Source organism: Centroberyx affinis, unplaced genomic scaffold, assembly GCF_046629955.1.
Source record: "Centroberyx affinis isolate AG114_WGS23_722 - 3 ecotype Tasmania unplaced genomic scaffold, CSIRO-AGI_Caff_v1 ptg002802l_1, whole genome shotgun sequence".
NCBI lineage: Eukaryota > Metazoa > Chordata > Actinopteri > Beryciformes > Berycidae > Centroberyx > Centroberyx affinis.
The window spans coordinates 157,733-185,617 of record NW_027280948.1 but is presented as its reverse complement, the minus strand read 5'-3'; the positions used below and the strand labels follow the sequence as shown (position 1 = coordinate 185,617).

The 27,885-nt window shown below is 42.5% G+C and overlaps 1 protein-coding gene across 1 annotated transcript; it reads right to left on the bottom strand.

The window, feature by feature from the left end:
• Positions 1 to 12,120: 12,120 nt before the first annotated feature.
• Positions 12,121 to 22,813, bottom strand: rspo1 (R-spondin 1). The gene is made up of 5 exons (XM_071535964.1): positions 22,717 to 22,813; positions 20,333 to 20,524; positions 17,540 to 17,683; positions 16,486 to 16,710; positions 12,121 to 12,666 (listed from the first exon to the last, which is right to left on the bottom strand). The coding sequence occupies exons 1-5, from the start codon at positions 22,811 to 22,813 to the stop codon at positions 12,467 to 12,469; spliced, it is 858 nt and encodes a 285-aa protein (XP_071392065.1). The 3' UTR covers positions 12,121 to 12,466.
• Between the last annotated feature and the right edge of the window lie 5,072 nt (positions 22,814 to 27,885).

The window sequence follows — 27,885 nt, the reverse complement described above, 5'->3', positions numbered from 1 at the left end:
GCCTTAAGCCCAGTGCATGCTGGGATAGGCTCCAGCCCCCTGTGACCCTGAATTGGAATAAGCAGGTAAAGAAACTGAATGAAAATTAATATTTTTTCTGTCCTTCAGTGTTCAATGACCAGTGGCAACATAATCAGAGTAACTTGATGAAGTCTGAAACAGCAGCGCTGAGTCTCACAGCGACCTCAGGCCATGTCCTGTACAGCGTCTAGACACACACACCATAGCATTAGTCAGTCTTACAGTGTTACTGTTCACACCCAAAGCCTGCTGTCATGCCATAGTAAGCAATGTGCCATGCCAGCTTCTCTTATCAAGCCAAGGGGAGGGGCCAGTGGAATCTGGCGTGGTTACACTATCTAATCTGACACATTTGTGCAAGAGGCAGGTGAAGGGTGTCCCTTGCAGAAGCCCGGACAACTGGCATTCCTCCCGCATGGCGAAAGGCTGCAGTGTGTTGTCCAGTTGTAGTCGGCATTAAATCTCAGTTACAATTTGAGTGTTTTATCGGTGCTTAAAACATCTAAAAATCTCATCAGTACATCATGCCACACATTATCTCTTAACATTGTGATGTTATCAGATAGAATGTGGCAGCAATATTTCTCTTTGGAAGAGCACTTCTTAGCTTACATACAAATTACTGTTGCTGGCATTATGTGGGAATATACAGGTCTTTTTTTTTTATCTCTATCCCATGTTTTCTTGTGCAGAATGCATGTATAAATTACCAACCTACCCTGTTTGAGTAGCAGTTGCCAGTAGCCACTATCTGTACATTGTCTGAGAGGGGTTTTTTTTGGGTTTTTTTGCAAGCAGCCCTAAGCAGAACTAACTTTATGTGCAAATCCTACAGGAAAGATTGTACTGTCAACCCTTGACATCAGATCACCGAAGCATTCATGGTCACCACCAGGGTTCAGGCCTTTATCTGACTTTCCAATTACTCGAATATGAGACGCTGAATGATTATAATAACTGTACACACTTGGAGAAGCTGAGATTAGATGTAATGCTCAAGATCTTATGCTATATAAATGCATTGGTTCCGCTGGCAGGGAGCAAGGACCATGAAGGGCTGAGTAAGCATTCCTGAGACTATGTTGACTCACTGAAGATGACTACAGGAACCTCAGATCTGTCCTTTAGAGCTGCTTCCAAACATCAGTGAAAAAATAAAGCAGTCATTTATCATTCTAACTCCCTTAAATTAGGGGTCCGCTGGGAGTGCAATCTGCCAGAGGCTCGTATAAACCCTTGTTGTCTCACATGGAGCACAAGTCCAACCACAAAGACTGGAAGTGTAACTGGAAGTGTATGAGTCTGCAGCCCAGTTATCAGCAGTGACGCGGAGCCGGCACAAGCTGACAGATAGCCAATCAGAAAACAGGTTCTTTCCCTTCACAGTGGACACATTCAACAGATGTTAATACATCACAGTGAGCAATGGGGCAGACAACACCACTTGGTTTTTATTTTGTGTACGTGTGTAGACCAGTCACTCTATGTGGATTACACAGACAGGAAGTTTCGACGTGGGAATTTTTGGGTTTGAACAAAGGTCTTGTCGTACCTGCGTTCACCCCTATCTAAACTTCCCACCAGGCAATGCACTATTGAAAAACACAAGAATCGGATAAAGAGAATTAATGACTGCAGAAAGCATGATTATGTAGTTGAGTACAGTTGATCTACATTAGGTGTTTACTGACTAAATCATCCAAGAATGATTCTGCTTATTTCCAACCTAGGCCTTACACTCCTAGTTTTATGATTCTGATCAAAATTTTGCCAATTACTTCACTGTAGAGCTATGCACCTCCCTTTTCAGCGCTCCTGCTCTCTAATGCAATCCAGCGGGGCAAAGGGAAACTCAGAGAGGACAGAGTGAGGACATTCATTTGTAGGTTTACTGACGGATAAGGATGGTAAACAAAAATGTGGATAAATGATGAACTCTTATTGGAGATCAGGTGAACTACAGAGCAAACAGTTACATTTTCAGAATGGTATTATTATGTTTTCTGTTCTTGACCTATTTTCATGTACTGTACATCAGTCTGATACTACTTACTATTATGTACACAGTGAAGTCATATAATATACATTCTTATAACACTATTTAACATATTTAAAGCTGTGCAGACTGAGTTTAGGTGACTTTACCCTCCTCTACATCTCTGGTGATTAAGCAGAAGACTGTCCGTCTGTTAAATGTCTGTTTTGCTGCTAAATGCTTTGACATTTACTAGGTTTCATAATCTGAAAAGCCAGTGTCAGGTAGGTCTTTCCTGGGAACAACAAAACAAAACTATTACGTTTTCAGCAGTAGCAACAGTGGTTTGTTTGGAATAAACAGCAGAAGAACTGTGTTGTTAGCATGAGCAGCGATAGCCACCGAAGAGACAAAGAAAACAGCGCCACCTACAGAAACTCAAACTTCATCAACAGAAAATCAGAGAGAAAACAGACATCATAGTACTGGACACAGTTTGATTGACAGGTAATCTTTGGAAAATGCAGTGTAAAAACATCACTGCAGTAAGCGCTTAGCATCAAAGATGTTGCCAAAATTAAAAGAAATAAGGGTCCTGCAGATAAACGAATAAGCTCACAGAGATGCATCAGCAACATACAGTGTGTTTTGTTTATACTGTATGCATTTTGAGAGACGAAAGAGGCAGGCTTTTACTTTGAGAGAAAAACACAAAAATTGATCCTTTCAGTGTTTTCCACAGTGGAACGTGGAAGCAGCCACAGCTGTCAAAAGGGAGAAATTTAAAACCAGGCCATACATTTCCATGGTTTCTTCATAATCCTAGCGATGCTCTCTCCTGGCCTGTGTCACTACTTGGTTTAGCCTAGGTGTCCACTTGACAAAGTGCAACGGTCCACCGCAGTCATGTCTGTAGTATGTAACCTCAGCAGACGTGGGTTAACCCTAATGTCTGAGAGATTATGCTCTCATTGGTAATTCAGCATACCTCAATGACCAGTTAACTGCATGTTTGCTACTGGAGAAATGGAATTGCGTGATGCAGAATCAGATTCAAATTTAGTTACCAAGAACATTTACATCATTTACCAGGAATGCTAATATAAAAAAAAAAAAACACAGAGATGTAACAGTTTGTACAAATAGAATAAATATTCTCACATTATCTCAAATATTCTCACATCAAGAGTTAAGAGATATGACAAAAATTAACAGCAAACGCTATTTCACACATCATTTGAAGATTAATTCATACAATATTCAATGACACAACACAACCAATCAATTTCAGAGGTCAACAATGGCTATACTTTGCTGCAGATTATCATTAAAAACAGGTCTCATGATGTCAGTGAGTTAAACAGTTCGATAAGGCAGTTTTGTCATGAGTGGATGATGAGTTTGCGGCTGTTGGATATCATTTTTAAAGATATGTTCTCTTTTCTGGGGTGGGTACTCGGTCTAAGCCAAACTGTGAGGATTAGAGAGACCTGGCAAAGGATAAGGAGCTAAGTTTTTGTGTCATTTCCAAGCTGGTAATTCCCCGAGCTGTGATGAATAAAGCAAGCAGACACTTATTCATCTACTACTCACATCCCTGGTCTAAGTCTGGTCGGTTCCAACAGCAAATGGCATCAAGCTTTTTTTTTTCTAGTTGGCCGAAGTACCGCAACAGAATGTAACACTCCACACCAGAGCAGCTGTAGTGGTTCAAAGTGTGCTGAAGGCCTATGTGCTGTGGATGGAGAGAGACAGGGAAGAAAAAAACAAACATCCATCTGTGTCCCAAGCTGACACTTTCGGGGCCGGTGCTTGTTGGCGAGGTTTGGAGTCTGCCTCTGCGGCTTGGCCCAAGCTCTCATCCTCTCCATTCACTCCCATCTGAGGTCAAGGAGTTGTGCTTCCTTGTGGGAAGCTCTTATACTTGTCTTGTAACGAGCCCTCTCAGCAGGAAAACAAGGCCTTGTTTTTCCAGAGTTCAGGGTGGGATGCATCCACCACTCTGATCGTTCAAATCCCTCTTTTTTCTGAGAGTGACTGATGGCAACTGAAGCTACACCATCCTATGTGCCGCGCCACACACTGGGCAGGATCTCAGCTGGTTTACAGTTTAAAAGCGAAGATGAGGTTTTCCTGATACCTCAGCTGCGATGACTGACTTTATCCTTGTCAATTAAAGTAAATACAATAGCCAGCAAACTATTAGATGATCATTTGTATGCAAAAATCAACCAATACTGAATAAATGTGCAGTGAATCTGTAAAGACAATGATAAATGTACTTTAGGCTTTACAATTACACTGGAATTGCACGCATCCTACATAAACAGACAGTGGATAATGTGTTACAACTTGCTGTGTTTGTGTGTTCTGCTGCCATTTACTCCTCTCCCATACATTTTTACACTCTTGAGGGTTTGATGTGGTTTCGAAACTAAAACGGCCAATTAATGTGGGAGCGTGGGAATGTAATGAATTTCTTTACAAAACAAATCGGACTAGAACATTCTAGGGAAGGGAAGAATATTTCTCATCTATTGTCTGGTTGCTGTGGTTTTGAGTCTCGCACTCCTTGTTATTTTGCTCTGGAGAAAAGCATGAGCACAATGCCTTAAATGTATACAGTATATGCTTCTTTCTTGTGCCTGAAGAGGAGACCACAGTGTGTAAGCGTATCTTAGTTTACAGCCTGTTCATGCTGTTTTAGTTTTTTTGGGGTTTTTTTTACAGCTAGACAGCTATGTGTTTGTTTACTTCTGTAATGTTCCAGAAATTCTGACATGAAACAAAGATACATTTTCTATGTTTCACAGCAAAATCATTGTTTCTATGTCACAAGACTCACAACCCAGCGTGATTTGGGAGACGAAGAAGATTTGGAAGAAATTATGTGGCGTGGAAACCTGGTGCCTTAAATCAAAGTTAGGAGGATTTTTAAAAAACAAAAAACTGTGGAAGGACACTGTGCCTGACTTTGAGCCACCATGTGACTTAAATTAAGATATATTTGCTCGAGAGAAAGTTCTCTGCTTTTGATCTTTTGCTGAAGTTGATTTTTGTTGTTGTTGTTGCGTTTTTTTGGTGTGCTCCTTGTCGAGCTTTCAGATTGGTGGAAGTGTCTGAAGAGCAGTCGGCTTGTCGATGGGTGGAAAGAAGGCAACGGAGGAGGTGGAACTGGAAAAAAAAAGCAGTGGAGGCAGTGGATAGGAAAGATGGAAAACACACAGTATCAAGCAGCAACAGGAGTCACGACAACAATGGCTCACAGTCTAGTGAATTCTCCTATGATCCTTCCGAAAAGAATTGAGAAGTCAGACAGAAAATAGCAGCCAGGATCAGGCCAACAGTGAGAGTGAGTGCAGTGAGAATGATGAAAGATGGAGCAAACGGACCAAAGCTGTTGACAAGCAATGAGAAACCACTTGATCATTATTCTGCTCCAGTGGGACCGAAGGTTGTCAACAAAAACTTCCAAGATGTTTTCGATTCTGCATGAGGTTATGGAGCAATAGAAGACCTTGGAGCTCAGACCTTAGAGTTTTAGTTTTACCCTTCATGCATCCAGGGAAGGGATTTTGCTGAGCACGCATGCTCATTTTTCAACACCTCCCAGATTCAAATTCATACAATTGCATCGCTTCTTTACAATTACATTCCTTGGAGCAGCCCAGTATAACTACAGTGTTTTGCTGTTGGCCACTGAGCAGCTCCACTGGAACAGTTGTCTGGAGATGAGATGTTTGGTATGCGAAAATTATGAGTAGTAGAATAGCCATGATTGACTGTAATTCAAAACGTCGAGGAGATTCTGCATTAAAAAAAAAAAGTTGGGAGGATGTCAAGTGTATTTTTTTCTGCTTGACTCTCTGGAAAGGAGCGATCAGTGTGGGTCCTATCTCGGTTAAGGCCGACAATCTGAGAAATCTTTATGTGTTTATGAGGGTTGGAGTGCCATGCTGATGGAGTAAGAGAGGAAAGTGACTCAGTATAGCGCTCGGATGTCTTGGGATAGTTAATTTGAATGAATCTGAAAGGGTTTACTTGGATAGGCAGATTACTGAGAGGGAGATGTGGGAGATGTCTCTTTTGAGGTTACAGATATGAGCCGAGGTTATTGTAAAATGAAGATTTTTCTTCTGAAGACATTTTATCACTTCATTTATTTTATGACACAGACTTTATGAAGAGTTTACTAACTGGTTCATGTGATCACATCAAATACTGCTCATTTTCACCCACCCTTATGAATTAAGAGCAACTGCCTAGGAAGAATAAGATATTTTTCTTATTAGCTGAACTTGCCATAAAACTGACCAAAAAAAAAGTAGAAAATAATCTGAAGTCATACATCTACAATGACAAGTTCAAAGAGGACAGCAGTAAAAGGCAACTTGCTCTGCACATGGATGGAGAAACACATTGCTCTTCTAATTGTTATTTTATGTGACTGATATTAAAGTTTCAATTTGAAGTTCTGGACAAGTAAAGTGAAAATAACTTATATTATTACTTTCCTTGTATATTGGGATCATCGCATTGTACATGATGTGTAATATATCTTATAAATACTAAAGCAAACTGAGCATCAATATCAGCTTATCTCTTCATATTGACACACATGACACACACTTCATGTGGAAATCTGAAAATATAATATTTAATCACGTATTTAGCCTGATACATGATACATGACAAGTCACCCTTTTTATGGAGTTTTCCACATGTAAGCCAGTTTGTTAGGATGTCATGTATTGTATGAGTTTATAGCCCACTCCTGTGGTTAATCCTGTCATTACAACTTAATTCTTCAGGCATTAAAGCTTGGACACACCAAAATATCAGACCTTGATAATCTTGTCATGTAAATGGGAGACCATAAAATTCTAACTGAATTGTTAGGTATTAGTCCACCTTCATTCAATATTTTGTAAATCTATCAGAATGTGCATTGATTATCAACAGGAACGAGAGGAGGGAGAATTCTAATATTACGGAAAGACACAGGTTTATTTTGATTGAGTCTCCATAATACAAGAGTTCAGTTAACAGTGACACTTTTGTAACATAATGAAATCAAATTCTGTAGTATACAGCCCATAATGTTTATGATGGGCCTTACTAATCTTTGTTTATCAAATATAAAATCACATTGCAATCATTTGCTATTCTTAAGGCCAGTGGTTCTTAACCATAATGTGCCATGGAGGCCCAAGAGTATGCAAATTTTCATTCCAACCAAGCACCACTCCTTTGCTCCATTATTTTGTAAAAACTGAGAATTTTGGGACTGGTTTGACATGATATCCTCTGGTTCCTCATCCCATTGCATCTCTGGCTTTTGAATGGATCTGAATCCTATGATTCAGATCCATTTCTGCAGCCAAGCTTTGGCCTTTTGTCTCAAAGCAGCAGACCCCCATATAGGGAAGTGTTCCATCCTTGTGCGATCTGTTTAAGAGTGCAAGCTGCTGTTTTGCCTATACAGTTTATATTTTTATCTATTTTGGTAACTTGAGGAACCTTGTATTTGCTCGTATTATTTGTCATGCCGAGTATTTTACACAAACCATGTGCCAGTGTGTTACCAGCTCTCTCTCTATTTACTGCAGACAGGATCCAGCTGAGAGCGGTTGGTGGTTGTGCAGTCAGGGGCTTGTGGTTTAGCTCGCCAGTCACTGTAGGCTTGTGTTGATACTAAACACTTTGCACTTTTTTTTATCTCTGCATTGTATGTGTGTGTGTGTGGGTGTGTGTGCTGTGTGTCCTTCACATGTGGAAGTAGTGAGTAGGTATCCTGAGGGACAACAGAAACCCCCTTTTTTCTAGAGTTAATACATGACATAAAGGAATCTAATATTGAGGTTTCTAGATTTTGCAAGCCTGGTATACATATATACATATATATACATACATATATATCAAGATAAATAACAAACCATTCTTGTGCATGGAGACCTTGTCTCTGCTCATTTATAACAAGAACATGTGCTATAGTGTGATATTAATTGTACAAATTCAGGTAATATTACTAGCTGTAGTAGTAGTGGAAGTATTGGAATCCATACAAAGGAAGGATTTGAAAGTTACACCAGGCTATTCTGTAGTTTCATTGGGTATTTCTGAAAGTACCTGGATATTCATGAATATTCTATAGACAGTTTGAGGGGTTTTTCCATGTCAAACATTTTGAGTTCAAATTAATTTCAGTAATGTTCAGTAAGAAATTAACATTATTCCATTCCCTTCAAAGACCTGTCTGCCTCCAGACCCTTTGCATTATGACCCATTGTATGCACAGACTCTGCAGTAGTGCTGAGAGAAAAAAGTACTACATTTTACAAGCAAGGACTTACTTTTGTTTCAGGCTCAAACTAAAATAAAACACCAGTTGAATAATCATGTGAAGTAATGCCCATGATTACTGTAAAATTCAATATGTCAAAAGCAATAATAGTTCAGACCTTTGACAAAAAGAAAATTACTCTAATTTATAAACGTTCTATTGTTATTCTCATGTAGTACTGACTGTTTCCAAAAGAGGGCAGCACATATCAAGCAATATTTGTCATTCCACAAGCATCTTTTCAGTTTTCTTCTCCTATGTAAAGGCTTTTGGTCTTTTTTGAGACCTATACTGAATAAATTTAGCCTCAACCTCAACCTCATTAAAATATGCTACTGCTCTTTGGGGTCCTCACCTAGATCTCATGAAATGCTCAGTTTCTCAGGGTTTTGTACCTCTTAATGATCAAAAGAATAATTTGTTTTCTCATTGATCCCCAGTGGAAAATCCTCTTTTTGCTTGCCTCTTTCCTAAGGAAGGTCAGAGCACAGAGTGAGTTACACACCAGCACCTATGGAGCTGAGAGGGATTCAGTTGTCTTGCTCAAGGACACTTCAGCATGGAGGCTTGTCATCAGAGGGATTTGAACCCAGGTTCTCCAATTAAAGGAGGGTCATTGCATACTAATGCCACCTTGCTGCCTCAATCCTCACTTCCAGTCCAAGTGGCTTTGTGTGGTAACTATCATCAGATGTGGATCTTTTTATTTTTCACACAGATTGTTGGCCTCCCAAAATATAAAATAGTTTTGTTATTTTTATACCGCAGCCCCCCTTTTTTTTTTTTATAAGATATCTGTTGCTAATCTAACATGTCACGCTGTCAGTTTTGATGCACAGTTCTTCTGAATAGTTTTGGATAGAAGAGGACATTTTCTCTTTGTAGATCTCCAGATTCTACCTCTCAGATCTTGAGCCATGAGAGAGAGAGAGAGAGAGAGAGAGAGAGGAAGCTTTGGAGAAGAAAATGATCACGGATCAGTGATGTCGCTGACAGGACATCTCCAGGGTTCATCTTAAAAGAGCTGGACGCCTCTCTAATGAACTTAAAGAGCCTTTTGTATTGAGGGTAATGGAAGGGAATTGGTTGTAACAGTGTCGATATGACTGGCGGTCATTGGAGTGCAGTGACCATTGTGAGACTCCAGTGGCCTCATGTACCCCGAACTTCACATTCACCCCAGATGACAGTACAACTGAGGGATTTCTCTGCAAGGATCATGGCCTTGTGCATTGGAATGGGCCTGAAAAGAAAATATACATTCTGGAAATCTGAAAGGGCTTTCACAGATCAGAGGCATTTTGAGTGAGACCTAGTTGGAAGAAACCAGACTAAATGTTAGTTTACCAAAGTAAAGTACGCAAGCAGACATGGGCATGACTGGGTGCTGCCTGCTGAGGTGTTGCACTCCCAAGGGCCTTTCCTAAGTGCCAAGCTAACGCAATGACATCATCAAGTGTTTATGATCTTGGCAAATCAAGGGCATCCATATATACTCCAAAGATTTACCATTAATTTCTCCTGTAAAAGAGGGGAGTGGGGGAGCAAGAGAGAGAGAGAGAGAGAGAGAGAGAAAAAAAGAAAAGAGTGGGAGGTGAGGGAGAGCTCTGTCCAATGGAGCCGGAGTAAGAATTTATGGTCAGGAAGAGGGATGAATGTGTAATTTACGGTGCACGCTCTACCATTCCCCCTGCCCTCCCCTTTGGTAATGAGAAACGGCTGTTTTGTTGTAGGGCCGAGGCCTGGTACACCCCCCCTCCCCACTGGCTATGACACATCATTAGTTTTTATTTCTGTCTCTGCTTTTACGACCCCTGCCCAGGCGCCAGTGTTTGGCCAGTGAGAGGGACCATCGCCCCCAGCTGCCCCATCTAAGCTCTTCCACCTCCCAAGATGGCCTCCTGTAGCTAGTGGGAGGAGAGGAAGCCCACATTAGAACTACTGAGTGCTGTCAACTGGAGCTGGCTTATCTAGATTCATATTCCTGGCAGGTTTTTATCATGCCTTGATGCAGTTGAGGTAAGGGGATAAGAGATGGACTCAACATTGACTTTGTATCATATATTCATTATACACACCTTCGCTATATCCTTATGGCAGCAGGTTTATAGTGGAAATCACTGCCACAAATGGTCAAAATAGTCGCAAGTCATTCACATAGTGTTATATGAATTATGAATGAATGATTACTGAATTATATAAATGAATGATTACTGTTATCACTGTTAATTAATGATGATTGTGTTATTACCTTAAGTTGACACTTAAATGTCATTATAAAAGAATCAGTTCTTATGTGTAAAACATGTCATTATTAGAGAAGATGTAGAAATATGGTCCAGGTGTAGCAAAGGCAACTACAGAAAAGTAAGTGATGGATCAATTGTGAGCGTTTCCAAAATCATATCAAAACTTAAAATTCAAATTAAACAATTCAAGTTCAACATGTCCGCTACAGTATGTTAACTTCATCTGAACTTTATTTAAGCTTTCACAGAATAAGATATACATGATGATACTAATACTCCTTATGTTTGTTGATAAACACATTTTTGACATATTCAGTATCACAATCCATAATATGAACGAATAATGTAACGTGTAACTTCTGCTGAAGCTAATATCTTGTGTAAAGCAAACAGACCCAGGGAAAGCTAAACAAAGCAGGTGACAACATTTGCTCAAACTAGTGTCCAAATACTTCTAGGAAAAGGTTTGTTTCCTTCCTCTGTATTTGCAATGTCATGAAGCCAGTTTTTGCAGTATAAATGTGTAAAATGTAATGATTTCTCTGAAACTTGAGCAGTAGGAAACACTATGGCTGTGCAAAATTTCAGACCCTGTTGCAAACATACATTATGTACATTATTACTGAGCAGCTGATGGCTTGATGGCTTATATAATAATCAGTGGCTTGTAGTTATTGCATATTTATGTTTGTTGATATATCATTGTGCATTTACAATGGTTCCTCTTGTTTTCCAGATCCTATTCCTTCATTCTACGAGACCAATATTAACATACATGTGCAAACATTAACACACATGTACAAACGACAAGATTTCGTGCAGAAACGCATACAAAGTACACAGGCAACCACACAAATATACATACAGTCATAAGAGTGCTCACTAGGCCTACTTTGCAGGAAAAACTGTAGACTTTAGGTACACGCACACAAACACACACACACACGTACACATGCACACACATGCAACCTCGTCTCCATGCACATACCCATGTTTGTTTATTCCTCATTTTCTGTGCAGAGTTATTTTCTGATACAAACAGCAACATTTAATTGGAAACAAACAACTACGCTATCAAATGGCTAAACTTTTGTCAGACACCGGAGCAGGATTTGAGCTGAGCTCCCACTAATCCCCCTCTACGTCCTTTCTTGGGCTTGTTCTGTAATAGGTTCCCTCCTTCCCAAAATATAGTATATAAGACCCTCATTCCTCAACAACAACCGCAAATGAGTTCCAGTGCCTTTCTTTTTGTTTCATCTTAAAATAAGAAATAAAGGTATAAAGACTCTTAATACTGTTCATTTTCTCTACATCACGTACAGCGGCTCTTGAGAAAATCCGTCTGCTACCTCTCACAAACACGAAAACAAATGAAAAACAGATTGTGATTAAAATTAGATTGGAAAAAAATACATCATCGAGCAGAGCAGATTGAAGAGATCCCTGACTCATTATCAGGCTCCCAGCTTGAAAGTTGCACTTGAACCACAGGATCTGTTCATAGTTCAAGAGGGACTTATGCTGGTTCATGAGGGATGAAATGAACCGTGTCGAACCGCAATCTTTTCCAATGTGACTATGCTGTCCAACAGTGATCCCTCACCGTGGAATGAAAGTCAACAAGTCTCTCTGTGTACCACCAAGTCAATCGTCTCCTTCAGACATGCTCTTCTCTTATTAGAAAGTTCTGGGAAGTCTTGTATATTGCAGCAATCCTCCAGTTCTCTTTTTGCGCATCTTCTAAAATGCATAGCAGCATTAATTCATTCCTTCATCAGTTTGATATTTGTCATGGTCTTTCTGGGTCTGGCCGGTGCTGCTGGGTGAGGCTGGGTCTCTGGTTTTCTCTCGGCCCCACCCGGCTGGCCCTGGCAGTTAGGAGACAGAGCTTGCTGTGATGCTGGGGGCGCTGGTGGTCCTGCTCTGGCCCTTCCTCCTCTTGCCCCCACCTCCTCCTCCTCCTCCTCCTCCTCCTCCTCCTCTGCTGCCCTGTTTGCCGTCTCGCCCTCGCCCTCGTCCGTTCTCTTTGTCTCTCCTGTTCGGCTCATCCTTCCGGTCGCCCTTATTCTTCCTGCCTGGAACGAGAACGCACAGAGAACACGATTAGTGAGTTATACTCTTATTCAAACAAGCGCTTCTTCTGCAGCTGTTATGAACCTGACGCTGAGAGCAGAAGCAAAGAAAATTCACAACATGGATTCCTGAGGGATGAGAGTGGACGCTGAGGCTTTGTGTCGGATGTGGGCTCATCATGTGGCCTTTCAACTCAGGATAATCACGTCTAAGCCTCACACATCCAGCGCAGGATCCGTAGCCATTCATAAATGCCAGTGTGACGCTATGCAGCGCTGTGCCGTGCTGACAGGATACACACAGCGCACCGCGACTACAGGCCGGAAAATAATAATAAAGCCTTTGTGATAAGCGCAGCCATGAGCCGGACATGTCATAACACTCGCACAGACAATGCCTGATGGAACATAATAGTCCATATAAACATTTAGGAGCCGGTTGAGTTTAATTCCTGTTTCAACAACTACCCCCCCCACCCCCTTTCCCAAATCCCCTCTCTGCTGGTACTCTTGTATCAGGATTCCCACCTGTCACACAAGTGCATAATCGCTCTCCAAATACAAATATCCACATTTCAAAGCACTCTGAATGTAAAACAGGACTCCCTTCAACCTCTGCTGTTTTGAAAATGCAGTGCAACTATAGACTGTATAAGCATCCAAGGGCATTCAGGCCCAAAATGACTGCCATGAAATAAACATTGTCAAGGGCCCACTAATGGCCCATAAGGATGTGAAGAGCTGTCAGAGAGTGGAAATGGACTTGTGTCAGGTGTCGGACGCCGATTGTTTAGGCATAGCTCATAAGTACGCCATTATGGATAAAGGAGGGAGGGCAGTTAATGTTGGGGGATGTTTGCTATGAACTTGTGTGTTGAGAGTCTCCGCTCTCCCTGGAAACTGAGTCAACACGTGCCAAGAGCTGGACAGCATTCATAACGCATTTGACAACAGCAGAGCTTATGGCGCCATCATGTTTGTCTGCTGTTGTGCAGTAATAACTGTAAGCCTGTGTTTATTTCAGTTATGACCAGCTTTTTTAAATTTGTTGTACAAACAATTGTGATTTTTTGCAAAGCAAAAATGAAAAGTCCAAAGGTATAATATTTCTTCAATTTCCTCAAAAACATGTTTTTAGACAGCCAACACAAATCACTATATGGTAATAAAGTGGTTATGCATTTAATGGAGTTCATATTTTGTGTATATAGAGAGACCTAAAACAAAAAGCGAAAAAAAAGCTTCAATAAAAACTCTGCTGTTTATTCAATGCAGGCCTGGCAAAATCACAGTTGCTTTTCTCTCTACTGGAAAACTAGAAGGCATGGTCCCACACAGTAGTGCACAACCGGGAATAACTTCTTCTAAATTCTTTTCTGAGAGCCATCAGTGCCAAAATCATGAGAACGTCGTCACTGTTGAGGCCATTTGGTCAGTTGGCTCAAGCCACATCAGGAGATTAGATAACATGCTCTGCATCCATGTGTTGTCTTGAATCAACAAACACATTTGAGAGCTGTTTTGGCCACTATTGAAACAAGCGCTAAATATCGTGCAGTAATAGTTTCAGTTTATATCAATGAGACATGGTGAATCTGAGTGGAGTTAAGGGCCCTAACACACACTCTGCACCATCTGAGCTGGTGTGCTTACTGTGTAAGGACTTAATTAGCTCTCTGACAAATCACTAATAGAGCCAAGAGAGGGGGACTCCATCAATTTATGACAACCCTGATTGCAGCTCTTCTCCATCCAAGCTAAACAATGTTGCCTGACAAATGCAATCACACATCCAGAAAATTCAGTTTTCGTGCGAGCCCCTTTTGTGGAGCTACAGGAAGGGGAAAAAAAATAAATGCGGCCAAATCGACACAAAGCATGAGATCTGCAGACCACTAAATCACTAATGTTATACAGCTCTGCCCCCTGTGTTTTATATAGCCAGCCTGCCGGCCAACTCCCACAGATGAATCCGCAACCGCGCTCCTTTAGCACATGGTGAGTACCCACATGAATTGGTTCACCAGAGTTGATACCCATCACCTATGAATTACTTCACAGAAGAAAATTAATTTCTATGCATCTTGGCAGTAGTGCGTGTCTAATTTTCTTACCAGCTTATTTAGCTGTCGACTGGAGGAAAACCAGGGTTAAATGTCTCCTAAACTTCAGCAGTCCAACATTTCGCAACCCAGGAGGCTTCTATGACTCAGTCTCATCCCTTGTCAGGTGACACCTCACTTGTCATACCTGCCCTTCTAACATGACCTACCTTTGCTCCAAGTTTAGAAATTTGGCAGTCGGCATAGCACTTTTTATGGCGCAGTTTATAATATTTCACGGTTAATTATTCTTCTGAACCCAAGGTGGAAATTCTTTCCAGGATGCAGGCGTCAGACAGTGTAAATTTGCCTCTCATTTCTTAAATAGCACCGTCACTGCCTGTCCAACATAGAGCCCACTCCTCACTGAGGAATTACAAGCTGGCAAAGCACCAGCCTCCCTCACTCTAGACATTACCAAACATCTATATGGGACAATATCAGATCACAGTCTGTTCCTTACACTCGGAGTCTTATAGGAATTGGTCAAGAACAGAGGATGGTACTGGAATGTGCAAGCCTCTTCCATGTTTACTCACATCCATATCCATGCATATCATCTGTTACATGTTGCAACATCTGTATGTACAGCTGCCAACACTGTGCAAATACTGTTACACAATGTTGCTGCTGTGTCTGAAATCCCCTAAGCGTGCCACCGTCCAATAAAGGCTTTCAATACTGCTCATTTACAATTCATTTAGTCCTTGTAAATAAGTGTAAGCTTCCAACTTTGGTTGAAAATGGCACATTACACAACATAGATTAGTGTACAGAATTAGCGTGTGATAAGAGAGACAAAAATATGTGCCAGATGGCACCCACCAGCAGCAATTTATATGCAGAAGAGAACAAGCCCTTTAACATGAATTAGCGGAGATTAACAACTTATCCACTCTTTACTGGGCCTTTCACTAGGTTTATCATCCTAGCACTGTGGCCAATAAAGTTCTGAATTCTCTGCTTTGTTGCTAAGGAAGACAAGTTTCACAGCAAACTGACCAAGATCAATGCATTTTTGTTTCAGTTTTCAGCCAATAAACTCTTGAGCAATTGGCTAGATCCATCACTTATTAGCCAATTAGCCATTAGCTGCAAATGTGTCCAAGAGCGACTAATACACTGGTATGAGCGTCAATAATGGCCATTGACTGGTGAGAATGGTCATTAACCTGTTGGAGAGCATGTTGGTGTGTGGATGATAAGAGCCCAAGCAAACATGTCAGGACCGTGTAAACCTCACGCTTCGGCGATCTTCGAAACAAATAGCTGTTTCCAGCTCTGATCCCAGTCCAGCTCTGCAGTGCGTAACGCCTGCCTGTCATCTGCTTGGCTCGGGGATGGAGTTTATTGTTTACATGCAAAGAAGTCAAGAGATTCTATGTCCTTCTGTAAGCCCAGCCAAACCAAACCCAATCAACACGTTGCGGGTCACAGACACACTGGCGGGGATACAGGCCTGGATGTTGAGTAATGGCTCCATCAGTCATCATATTAACTGGTGAAGGCTTTTCATGAGGCACATGGATCTTATCACTGATTCATCTGACATCATCTGAATGCTGTCATCTGATATTATTTTAAAATCTACATGCACAACTATTAATGAGTACCTTTTAGCCCTCCATCCTTACTATCTGTTGTTTCCTTCTCAGTGTGTCTGTCTGTAGTTATGTTTGTGTGTGTGTGTGTGTGTGTGTGTGTGGGTTTGCCGTTTTACCTCTCGTACAGGGGGTCTTGACCACAGTGCACTTTTTCTTCTCTGTCTGCGGAGCACAAGGCTGTGAGGTGACGAGGGGCGGGGGGTTATCCAGGCTGGGGACCTGCTGCAGGGGCATGCGGACCCTCGACTGCGAGCCTTTCTTGAAACCGCACGTTTTGTTCTTCTTCATACAGGAACCCCATTGGCTCCACTCGCCCAGTTCACACTCGACAGTGGGTTGACCTGGAATGAAACCGGGACGAAAACCAATGCGGTGAAAAGTTTTGCAGCTCAAACGTTTCAAATTTGCTTCTCAGCTTTCCTGTGTATTACTAATTTGGCAGTATTTGTGGAGAGCGCAACTGTTTGAGCTTAAGTGATTTCCAAACCTGCAGACAATTTTAGCTTTTTTTTCTGTTTAAACTTGGACTTTTCCGAAAGTAGAGAAGGAAAGAGAGAGGGGGCTGCTGTGAACCTGAAAATGTACCAAAAAATGTGTGGCTATTAAGTCCACTGTACTCAAGATAAAAGCTACTTTTTAGGAAAAAGTTCAGGATCATCCTCCATATTCTCTAATGGACCAGCCTGGACAAGTTTGAGTTTCAAAAAGTCACTTCAGGTCTCTCCTGCACTGAGCCAAGCTGCCTGGAGAGTCTTACTATTAATGCTGTGTTTACTTACTTATGACAGAAATACTTTATACGGAAAACACTCACTTATGATTGAGAGACAACAGAAAAAGAAAGAGAAACAACCTCAAGAGAACATGTAATTTCTCTAAAGTGTTGACCGCTTTTGTTCCAGGCCGGCAGCAATTTTCTGACAAGCTGCACATAGTTGGCTGCTCAGATGAAGTGTTAAGTATAAGAAAGGCTAAGTGGGTTGTGCTGTGGATCAACATGTACCGCACACCTGAGAGCTGTTTCAATGGAGTGGAAGACCTCGAAATAATACTTACCGATTCACTGTGTTTAATCATTTTTATGTAATAAAAGCCAGCTCAGATGGAGCTTTGAGAGATGCTATGGCTACAGGGTTCGAGGTGAATAATGCAAAGTTAGAGCTCACTCACCTACACACTCCATGGTCCCGTTGACGGTGCTTAGGCCTGGAGGGCAGCTGACATGACATCGCCCTCTGTGTGAATACAAGCCCTCCTTACATTTTGTGCAAAAATTGCGATTGAAACACGCTTCACAATTTTCTATTTTACATTCTGAAAGAAACAGGGGAGACAAAAAGAGAGGATCAAATGAGAGGATCGAATCAGTATATAGTCACATAAATTCTGTCTGACTTCAATTTTTTTTTTTGTTCTAGTTCAGCAAATTTGGAGTGAATACTGAGCACCCAGTAGTCTCTTAATGGAATATTCATGGCTTTTTGGCTGAAAAAAAGTGAAGGATTCTCGAGTGGGAGGACAAGAAGAACTTGTATTTCCTCTGAGAGATTTATTAGTGATAAAACAACGGGAGAGTCTATTTAGGGGGATATTTCATGAATAACAGTCTCCTCCTAAAAGCACACGCATACCACAGGCCTTGTTTTTTTGGAAAGCGGGTGTGAATGAGTACAGACCAGCAGCGGACCGAGTCAGTGGGATTCTCAAGAGGTCTCCATACACCTCAGACTCATTAAAAGCTCCGGCTCTCCAGTCAAACAAACAACTACTTCAAACTGAGATAATTACATACATGGGAGAATAAGATCCAGACTACCAAAAGCTCCTATCCCAAACGCCTCTTCCTCATCATTAGCTACATCTGAATTAACAGTGCCGGGACTAGAATGTGGGACAATAAAAACGGTGGGCAAAGATGGAATCCTTGTGTAAATTATTGGGTGTGAGTATTTCTATATGGGAAACCCGTTCAGCTGTAGATCATTTATTCACATGCGCTGGACTAAAGAATGTCTACTCTGCCGCTGGTCTCTCACCAAGGTTAGAAATGAGCTAACACTGAATCCCTCACTGGGATTTTAATGTTCTAGCCTGCTGCTCTCAATTATTATTTTTAAGCCCTTGACAGCTAAATTTGACAGTACTGACGTTTGTAGCCCTAATGTAAGACAAATGTTGCTAACAAGACATTCTGGGATGACTTGAATAAAGGCAGATGATTGGATAATAACCCCAGGTTAGCCACTGAGGGCCTCCAAAAAGAATTCGGGGAGGAGAGCCAGCATATTATGTAACAAATCAGGATAGTGAAAGAGTATAGCATTCAAATAATATGAAAACAATATTAGGAATTTGTTGCAAATAGATCACAGCACTCTTCCACTTACTGTTACAACTCTATTGCCATCAAACTCCTTTGTCGTTTTATGTCACCTCATTTGCATTTTCATTCTTCTCAGCTATGAAAATGCTAAAAACTAATTAAAACGCTGAGAATTACAATACTGAACTGTCAGTCACACTGGTATGATAAGCTTCACATGAATATTAAATTAAAGTAAATTCAAGTCTCTTAATCCAACTGGATAGAATTTCCATTGACTTACTACTTCAATACTGACCCTCCAGTTAGAAAGCTAGTGTTTATTTACAATAAGATATGATGCTCTGAATCTGTTGGCTGGAGAGATTCCATGGGAGGGCTGTGTAAATCTGAATGCGATCAAATCTGCCTCTCGATACGAGGGGCTGTAAAACACAGCGGCCGTACAAGAGACCAGCATCAATAATAAGGAGACCGCTGGAGCGCAAATATCAGCTCCCGTTCTCCAAAATCACAGCGGTGAAAAATCAAAGTTCTTGCATCACCGCTTAGAATTATTCTTTGAGTTTTATCTGCTACGGGGGTGTGCAAGCTTGAGAGAGAACACTATTTAACACATCTGATAGATATTATGTGATGTAGCAACGGGTCATCAAACAAAACAACTTGTATGAGGGAAACAGTCTGTATTTTTCTTCCTGTAGCAAAATAAAATAATGACTACAAGCTGCTGGCCTTTGTAATTGCCTACCAAATATCTTTACCTATATTCATCCCGAGGGAGTGGATATCATTTAACAATTAGAAAGGGCACAGGGCAAACAGTTCTGAATCACCACTAATGGTGGTAGTGGCAGTGGTCGGCCCTCAATGTGCTTAATGCAACATCATTTCACAGAACATTTAGCTGTGCAAAGACTGATCAAAGAGCGTTCTTTTTAACCCAGTTACATTCAAATGACCCATACTCGTTTTTTTTTTGGTTTTGTTTTCCATTACAGAGACTATACAGAGAATGCATATGATACTGCACAGGTGTATCAGTATAGAATATGTGTAAAAGAGAAAACATAACAAACATGGATTGTGGACTGGCATGAACCCTGCACATGAGAGCCAAACAAAAAACACAGACATCCTCTCAAAAACAGACAAACAACAGTGCATTAGAAATGTTTTCATTGGGATTTTCATCCAGTGCTGTTTTCTGCCCACAAGTAAGGGGAAACAGACCACGGGCTGAGCTGTTGGCACTCCTAGGCCAAAAACATGGGAGTGGTGCCACCAGAACCAACTGAGAAAGTTTGGTAAATACTGAGCATGGCCACCCTTCCACCCTCCTTCAAAATGAGCCAAACCTGCCCACAACCGGCCCAAAGAGGTCAAGTTAAAAATTCAGCCGGCTCATTCCCAGTTTGGCACGTACTTCGCTGGCTTTTGTGTTTTGCTATTTTTGTGTCCTTTGTGTGTGTTTAGGGACTGGTAGTATTGCTAATGATTTAGCTGGACCTGGCAAGTACACAAAGGTCTCTGGATGTGTATCTATGGCTCCTATGTGCCCAGTGACACATCCTGTTGGGGTACCAGTGACACTACCAGTGCCTCTTAGTCAGGAGTTCACAACACAAAGCTAAACTCACGGGTGCATCTGTTGGTTTCGGGGTTCCTCATGCCAAAGTATCCCATGGGGCAGGAGGCGAGGCACACGCCTATCTGACGGATGTCGTTGCGCTCCAGGAAGATGAAGAGCTTGGGCTTACATTTCACGCAGCCGTTATACTCTGAGCAGCGATCGCAGCCTTTGGGGCAAGATGGCGGCCCCTCAGTGCTAACTGTGGAGAAACAAGACAAATAGAGAGAAAGGAGTTGTGGGGTGGGGGGGGTGGGGGGGAGTATAGGTGGGGAAAAGAAGGAGAACAGAACAGAACAGAACAGCATGGGGTACCATCAACACAGATTCATCATTTTCAGTCTGATATGAAGTTTGATGAGGAAATTAAAGAGCCAGCTGTCAGGATTTTGTAGTGCCAGTGAGAACAACATCAGGGAACTTTTATATTTTGCAGACATCACCGCAAACTTGGCCATAAACATGCCAACACTTTATCACCCCAACAAGCAGGGGTTAATGTTTGCAGCTTAATCTAACCAGGGGCCAGGCCAAACATCTTTGTTTGAACAGTTACTCACTGTTTACTTGAAACTTCTTGCCGGAGATCCTTAACAGATTTTCAGTTGGAGAAACCCGGGTGATTGGGACTGACAACCCACCAAGGGCCATTCAAAATCAGGCACTGACATCACACAGGGCCCCCCCCCGGGGTCAATCAGAAATGATGTGGGCATCAGGAACTGGCAACATACAATTGCGGAGGGTATGGCCAGGAGACAAATATGCGCAAATGCCTGTCTCTATGCTTTTCTATGGAGCCAAAATCCAGCAGTGTGCAAGTTATTAGTCTGCAAATACAAAGTAGAACAACTTAGAGATGCCCTGCAGACGCATTTACACTTAACTGCCATGTGATCCCAGGTTCAGACATTATATTTCAATTCCCTCATCTTCCAAAAAGGCAAAGAGGTTGTATGCACGGCCAGTAATCTAAATCATTGCTTAGAAAAGTGTGACAAAGTGCACATCCTGTTTCTTGGAGCCGTTCGGAGCCGAAAGTGCAGTCATCAGAGTTGATTTACAGTCCTGTGTTGTATCAGCTCTAAATATATATACACTCACACAGCAATCCATCTGCCCACCTGTCTCCCAGAGATAAGCTGGACGGTAAAAGCGTTAAAAGTGCTCTCCCATGAATAGATCACACCACGTCTGAGTCATGGTAACCTGGGATGCAGCAGAGCAGCAGTTACAGCCAGGTCTTATCGCTCTCTAATAATGATAAAAGTAATAATGGTCCCGGGGTGTAATATTTAACCGCAGCAGAGGGGAGGCTGTGAATCTGAGAATGTGGTGTTGTAAACGGTTTGTGACCCCTGGCTGTTTGAAAGAGAGAGTTCATGCGGTCTGGAGCGTGAGGAGGAGCAATATGAGCTACTCTCTTCGCCGATGGTTTCGGTTTGATCTCTGCATTCCATCGTATTCATTCTCAGACTGGAGAGTGAAGACACAAAGTCCACGGGGAGGAAAACAAGCCTCTCCGATGTCAGGGCAAATCTGCTCCAAAGCTGTTTTCCAACGGGGAAGGATGATTGAAGGAAACATGGAATCTGATGATATCTACACACGTCACGACAATCCTTCATTTCAAATTGCTGGAAGCTGTAAATCAGAGAGGTGTTCACTACAGATCTGGAGGGGAAAATGCCTGAAGGTATCTGTGACGCTCTAGAGGGCGCTCATGTATATTCTACATGACCCAAATGCTTCTGCCCTCACTACAATGGCACAAGACAAACCACAGCAAAGCATTAAGGGACATCCTCCATCTCTGAATATAATCTGAGTATATAAGAATGTTATTCTATTTCTACGACACAAACACCGTAGCGATTCTATTTCTATGACACTGACCGTAACACCGGCACTGAGATTCACCCCAGCTCTGAGGCCAGAGGTGTACTGAGCATAAGCGCCGTCTCTGCGGGTGCGTGAGGTCAGAAAAATGCTTACAACAACACAGACGGCACGGTCCAAGTGAGCGCTGAGGACCGTCAGGTACTCGTTACGTTACGTGCCCACAAAGCCGGATGCAAAAAGAGCAACAGCTCTGAGGGCGAATCCCTTGAAATCCCCTCTATAAACATTCTTAATCCCCATAAAAATTTTACATAAACTGAGAGAGGCGTAATCATAAAAAGGGGAAGAAAGACGAGTCATTCGGGGGAAACGGTGAACCTAACATAACCCGCCTTGGCAAAACAAATATAAGAATGATGAGGAAATAAACAAAATGTTATCTTTACTCTGCCTGCTAAATGTTTACAAGACGCCCACCACTGTGACTTAGACCACAGAAACAGAAGGCTGGAAAGGAAGAAAGGGAAACTGAAAGAAATTTGGGGAACTCACTCCGTCTGTGCCTCCTCGCCTTGGAGAGCTTGAGAACATCGCTGTGACCCATGGAGCTGAGGAAGACCATTGCCAGCGCCACCAGTCCCAGCTGCATAGTCCCTGCTGCCTTCCCGGCCACGCGGGGTCCCCCCCTGCAGCCAGACGGATCAGGCGGAGGGCCCCCTTCCACTCTGGGACAGGTGGATCCCTCTGCTGCTGGGACTGCTGATCCCTCCTCTCTGCTGCTCTCCGCCGCTACTGCTCCCTCACTCTTTTTTTTCCCCCCTTTCTCTTTCCGTATCTCACTCTCTCTTTCTCTCTCTCTCTCTCTCTCTACTGGCTGCTGTGTCTGCAACTCCGTGTATTGGAGGGCGATGCTGCGGCTGCGAGTCCAAACGAGCCCGGGGCAAAACAAGCCATCACGCTGGTGGTAGTACAGGCGAAGTAGACAGACAGAGCGGGGTTGTGGGATGGAGGAGGTCGAGGGGCCGTGCAGAGGATGAAGAGGAGAAGAACTGAGGAGAAAAAAAAAAGGAGAGGAGAGTGTGGAACTTCTGTCGGTTCAACCCATGAAGCTCAAGGCGGGCCGGCAGGGAAGCGGGGAGCCCGTTGTTGGAGGAGCGCCAGGGAGAGTTCGGTGTGAGTGAGCGCCTGAGCCCAAGAGCATGTGTCTTATTAAAGATGCTCTGGGAGAGAGGGAGGGGAGGGTGGGCTAGACGGAGACAGGTTTCCCGACTCCTATGCGTGACAACACATCTGCCTGTGCCAGGACCTGCTGGGGAGGGAAGGAGGGAGAGAAGACGGAGAGGGATGGGGAATAAGTTTGGGAGAAGGGGTTGTTGCAGGTGGAGGGGGTGGGAGGAAGGAGGGTGAGAAAAATTATGTGACATGAGCTCTAAACATTATGTCATTAAGTTAGCATTACAAAAGGATATTCACATCTTGGCAGAAACTGACGGTAAAACCAAATTTTCGAGTAGTAATGAAATAATATCAATGTGTTGTCAACACTTACTGAGATTTTCATTTTCGTAAAACAATAAGTTCTGTTCTCAGCAATGAATTCAACACATCTAGGCTATACTATTTAGCATAAACAACACTCAATCAAGTAGGATACGGTGTACTTTTAAACATCATTTTTGGCATTTTTGACTGTGAAGAGATACAGGAAGGATGGGAGAGAGCGAGAGGGGGATGACATGCGACAAAGATCCTGAGCCGAATTCGAACCCGGGACATCGCGGTTACGTGGTCCGTGCCTCAGCCAACTGAGCCACCAGGACGCCCCGACAGTGGACACTTAATTCTAAACATCAGCAACCTCTGTCATTCTGAAGTATTTGGCCGGTTCATTCAAAACATCAGTCACGGCACAAGGAAACAGAAAGCCACAAATACTTTGGGGTCCTGACTCTCCAAGCATTTGGTCTTGGGTGATGAATTAAGCAGTTTTATTCTTTTCTTATGCAAAGTGATGAAAACGCAGTGTAGCCAACTCTCTCTGTGAAATGGAAAACACACTTGGACTAAAAGACTTCGTCATATTTGGTGCCGAGATCTTTTCAGATAGTGTCAAACTGCCTGTATTTACAGCTCTTGTGTGAAGAGGACAGACAGAACATGTTAGGATCTGAGCAATGGGAGGTCGTTCCTCACAGCTCAATGAAGAAAAATAGGACCATATTTGGCTGTTGAGTTGGTTGTGGCTCTGAATCACGCTAAGGACAATGCCATTTGGTACATCTAAACATTCCAACAAGCAACATTATGTTCCTTGTTAAAGTATGAATCAAAAGGGCAAAAATTGTTTTGGGTTTCACCATGCTTTTCTTCAATTACAAAATTGTTTGACCTAAATCTCAATAATCTATTCTGAGAAATGAAGAGGGTTACGCTGCATGCCAGAAATAAACTACAAGTTTGACAATGATAAGAAGAGCATCCATTTTCTATGTATCATTAATGACAAGAAAAACAAATCCAGATTGATTTCTAGTCCCAATAATAATCAAAAACCTTCTCTTTTGTGAGAAGCAACAAATGTAATGAAATGGGGGGGGGGGGGAAGGGGGCCCCTGTGTACAAAAATGTCTTGCTATTGTGAAACATTATTAATGTGAGCCAGGACACTATTTAATTACAGGCTCTCGTCCATCAACCCCAAAAGGAGCACACAGTATCTCTCTGAGGGGAAGCTCTCAAAGAGCTGCTGGTGACTGAGGGCATCTGCTGTAGCCTGTTGGAATGAGTCAAGAAGCTGGCACACACACACACGCGCACACACACACACACACATACACACACTCGCAGGCATCCCTTTTCCTGAAGACTTACACATTACATTTCACATTGCTGTTTCTATTACGCTCTACTACATTCTATTGCATTACTCTACACTTTCTACAGCTTTGTTTTAGATCACTGCTCTGCTATGTCATGGATCTCAGACAAGTAACAACACACCGGCCAATAACACAGCCTCTCCTAACTGGGAAACACCTCTGACTTTTTTCCCCTAACGGGAAGTTTGTTTGCTTTGCGACGCTTAATGAGTCAAAATTTCATCGGCACCTCTCGGCTAAAGCCATATTTACAGGAAAGAGCCAAAAATGAGGAGCGGCCAGTGTTCTGCAGCACCTGTTTGTTACTCGAGAGAGTGATGCTTGGAGAACGGGACATGCTATGGCTCCGGATCAGTCAGAACACAACCTTTTCCGGCGCTGAGTAACTCAAGATATGTGTCAGAGCCTCTTTCATAACCCAGCACTCCCACGACTCTGCGCAACCTGCCAAAAGCCCACCTCAGCCCATCCATATCCTCGCACACCACGGAGATAAGAGACAGGATCAGGCTGTGGACGAGCAGAGAGATGGAGGAAGCATGGGTTGAGAATATTGATTGTTGTACTCTTGGTCCACCTGCATGAGATTCATTATAAGGCATAGCAAGAACTCTTTCTTTTAAACACGTCACGTCACAGCCTTCATCTCACCGAGCCACTATGGAGCTACTGTGGCACCTCCGTATGTTTTGAAAGTTCTCTGTCTCTGCTCCCTCATCCGTTAAACTGGCACATGCACTGTGTCCCTTTCCTCACCGTCAGCCCCATTCAGCTGAGCCAAATGAAACTAAGCCCCACTCATCAAATAGTCAGGAGATTAAATTGCCTGCTTTGTAAGTCCTAAGTTTGATCTATCAATTATTCAGGCACTGAAAGGGAGCCCCCACACTGGGAATTTATTGAACCTGAGAAGGTGCCACAACTCAGAGCGCAGAGTTACGAAAGCAACCTGCCGATGAACTTTCTCCCTCGCGATGAACCTAGTGGCTTTTTGACACAGATTTTAGTGAAAAAAAACATAAGCAAAAAGTATAATAATAAAGTAAAATTAATGTGCCAAAAAGCCCTCACTATCTGTGGCTCAAGCACACACACACACACTTACTGGGAGGAAGGTAATAGTGGCTGTTGCAGTGAGCAACAAGTCTGAGAAAGGCAAGGAAAATAGAGCGCCAGTAAATATAGGCAAATAACACAAGCAGTGATAAACCAGGCACAGAATTTCAACATTTCATCTTAATGTATGTCAGCACAAGGCGCTTGTCTTTTTCCTCACATAAGAAATAACCAAAATGTTGGGGGCCAACGTTTTCCTGCTGTGATGCTACATGCGGTCCCACACTATCCTCCAAGCCCTCTTGTTTCTGTAATGAAATTACTGTTACACCAAAAGTGGGATTGGCGGTAAACATGAGCACATTTTCCTCCACTGATATTGCTGTCCAACTGTGCAGAGAGCAAAGCCATGGGAGTTGGTATGTGATTTTACCCAAATATCTATGTTTGATTTATTTTGATTTTTGTACATTCCCTTATCTCTACATCCAAGTCATAAGCTGTGGTGGCGCTGGCCCAACCCGCACAGAGAGGGAGACAGTGAAAAAACAGAGGAGCTGATAGAGAGGAAGAGGGAGAGAAGAAGAAGACAAAGAGAAAAGAAAGAGAAAGGGAGAGAAGAGAGGTGGTGAATGAGAATATCATAAGAAAAATAAAGCGGGGGGAGTCAGCCATCACTCTTATGGACGCACTCGGCCCTTTTCACAAGTCTGCCCATCCCATCAACACCTTCTAATCTAAACCAGCAGACAGCAAGTAGCCAGTCCACCCCGGCCCGGCTGTCGGCGCAGATGTGTGGGGAGAAACACCTGGTCGGAGCCCACCAGCACCCTACAGAAGCCACAGCCATTTCCCTAATCGCTTCCTGTGCTGCTTAAAGAGAGCAGTGAAAGTTGGGTCAAATGTGCTACAGATGAAGCGCTGGCTGCCAGAGAGGTTTTTTCCCACCACCACCACCACCACCTCCACCTTGCTCTTTTCTTGCGTTCGTGTAAGACTGGAGCCTGTACGCTTCCAGCGGTCAGAGGGTTGATCCTGTACAGCTCAGCGGAGCGCAGTGCAGCTCTGCCCCGGAGGCTCACGCACCAGGCTGATTTACAGCTGCTCGCACCGCTCTTCAGGGAGAAGGAGAATCAAGTGCAGATCTCCACCTGTCCTCAGTCCAGCATCTCTCTCTATTTCTCACCATGTCACTCTCCAGTTGTTTTTCTGCATCCCTCCCTGCCCATCACTTTGAAGCTGGAGTCAAAGGGTCAACATGGGTCAACATAGATAGATAGATAGATAGATAGATAGATAGAAAGCAAGGTGAGAGAAAAAAGAGTAAATAAACTCTATCCCATTCTAAAGCTTAGCGCCATTATAATGAACTGCCAATGAACTGTTCCTACACAGAGCATGACGTGCCAAAATTAATACATTCTCTTTGCACTCACTTGTGTAAATACTGGATATGTTTGGAAAAATTAAGTCGGCAAAAAGTTACATCAGCGCCCATGATGGATGTCTGCTGAAGTTTCAACCCTCCTCTAAACAGGAAAACTGCTCATCTTTGTACAATAAAATTAAGATGTCGACTGTGCTGAGAAGCAGTGAATGTGACATTCACTGCTTCTCAGGTGAATGAGTTCACTGGCATGAAAATAAGTGAATTAAATAATATAATTCTGCTAGTAAAATTTTAAAAAGTTAGTAGTAACATAATAATAATAATAATAATAATAATAATCATAATAATAATTCGTATATTGTTAACAAATAAAAAAAAATTATTTGCTTAGCTTCC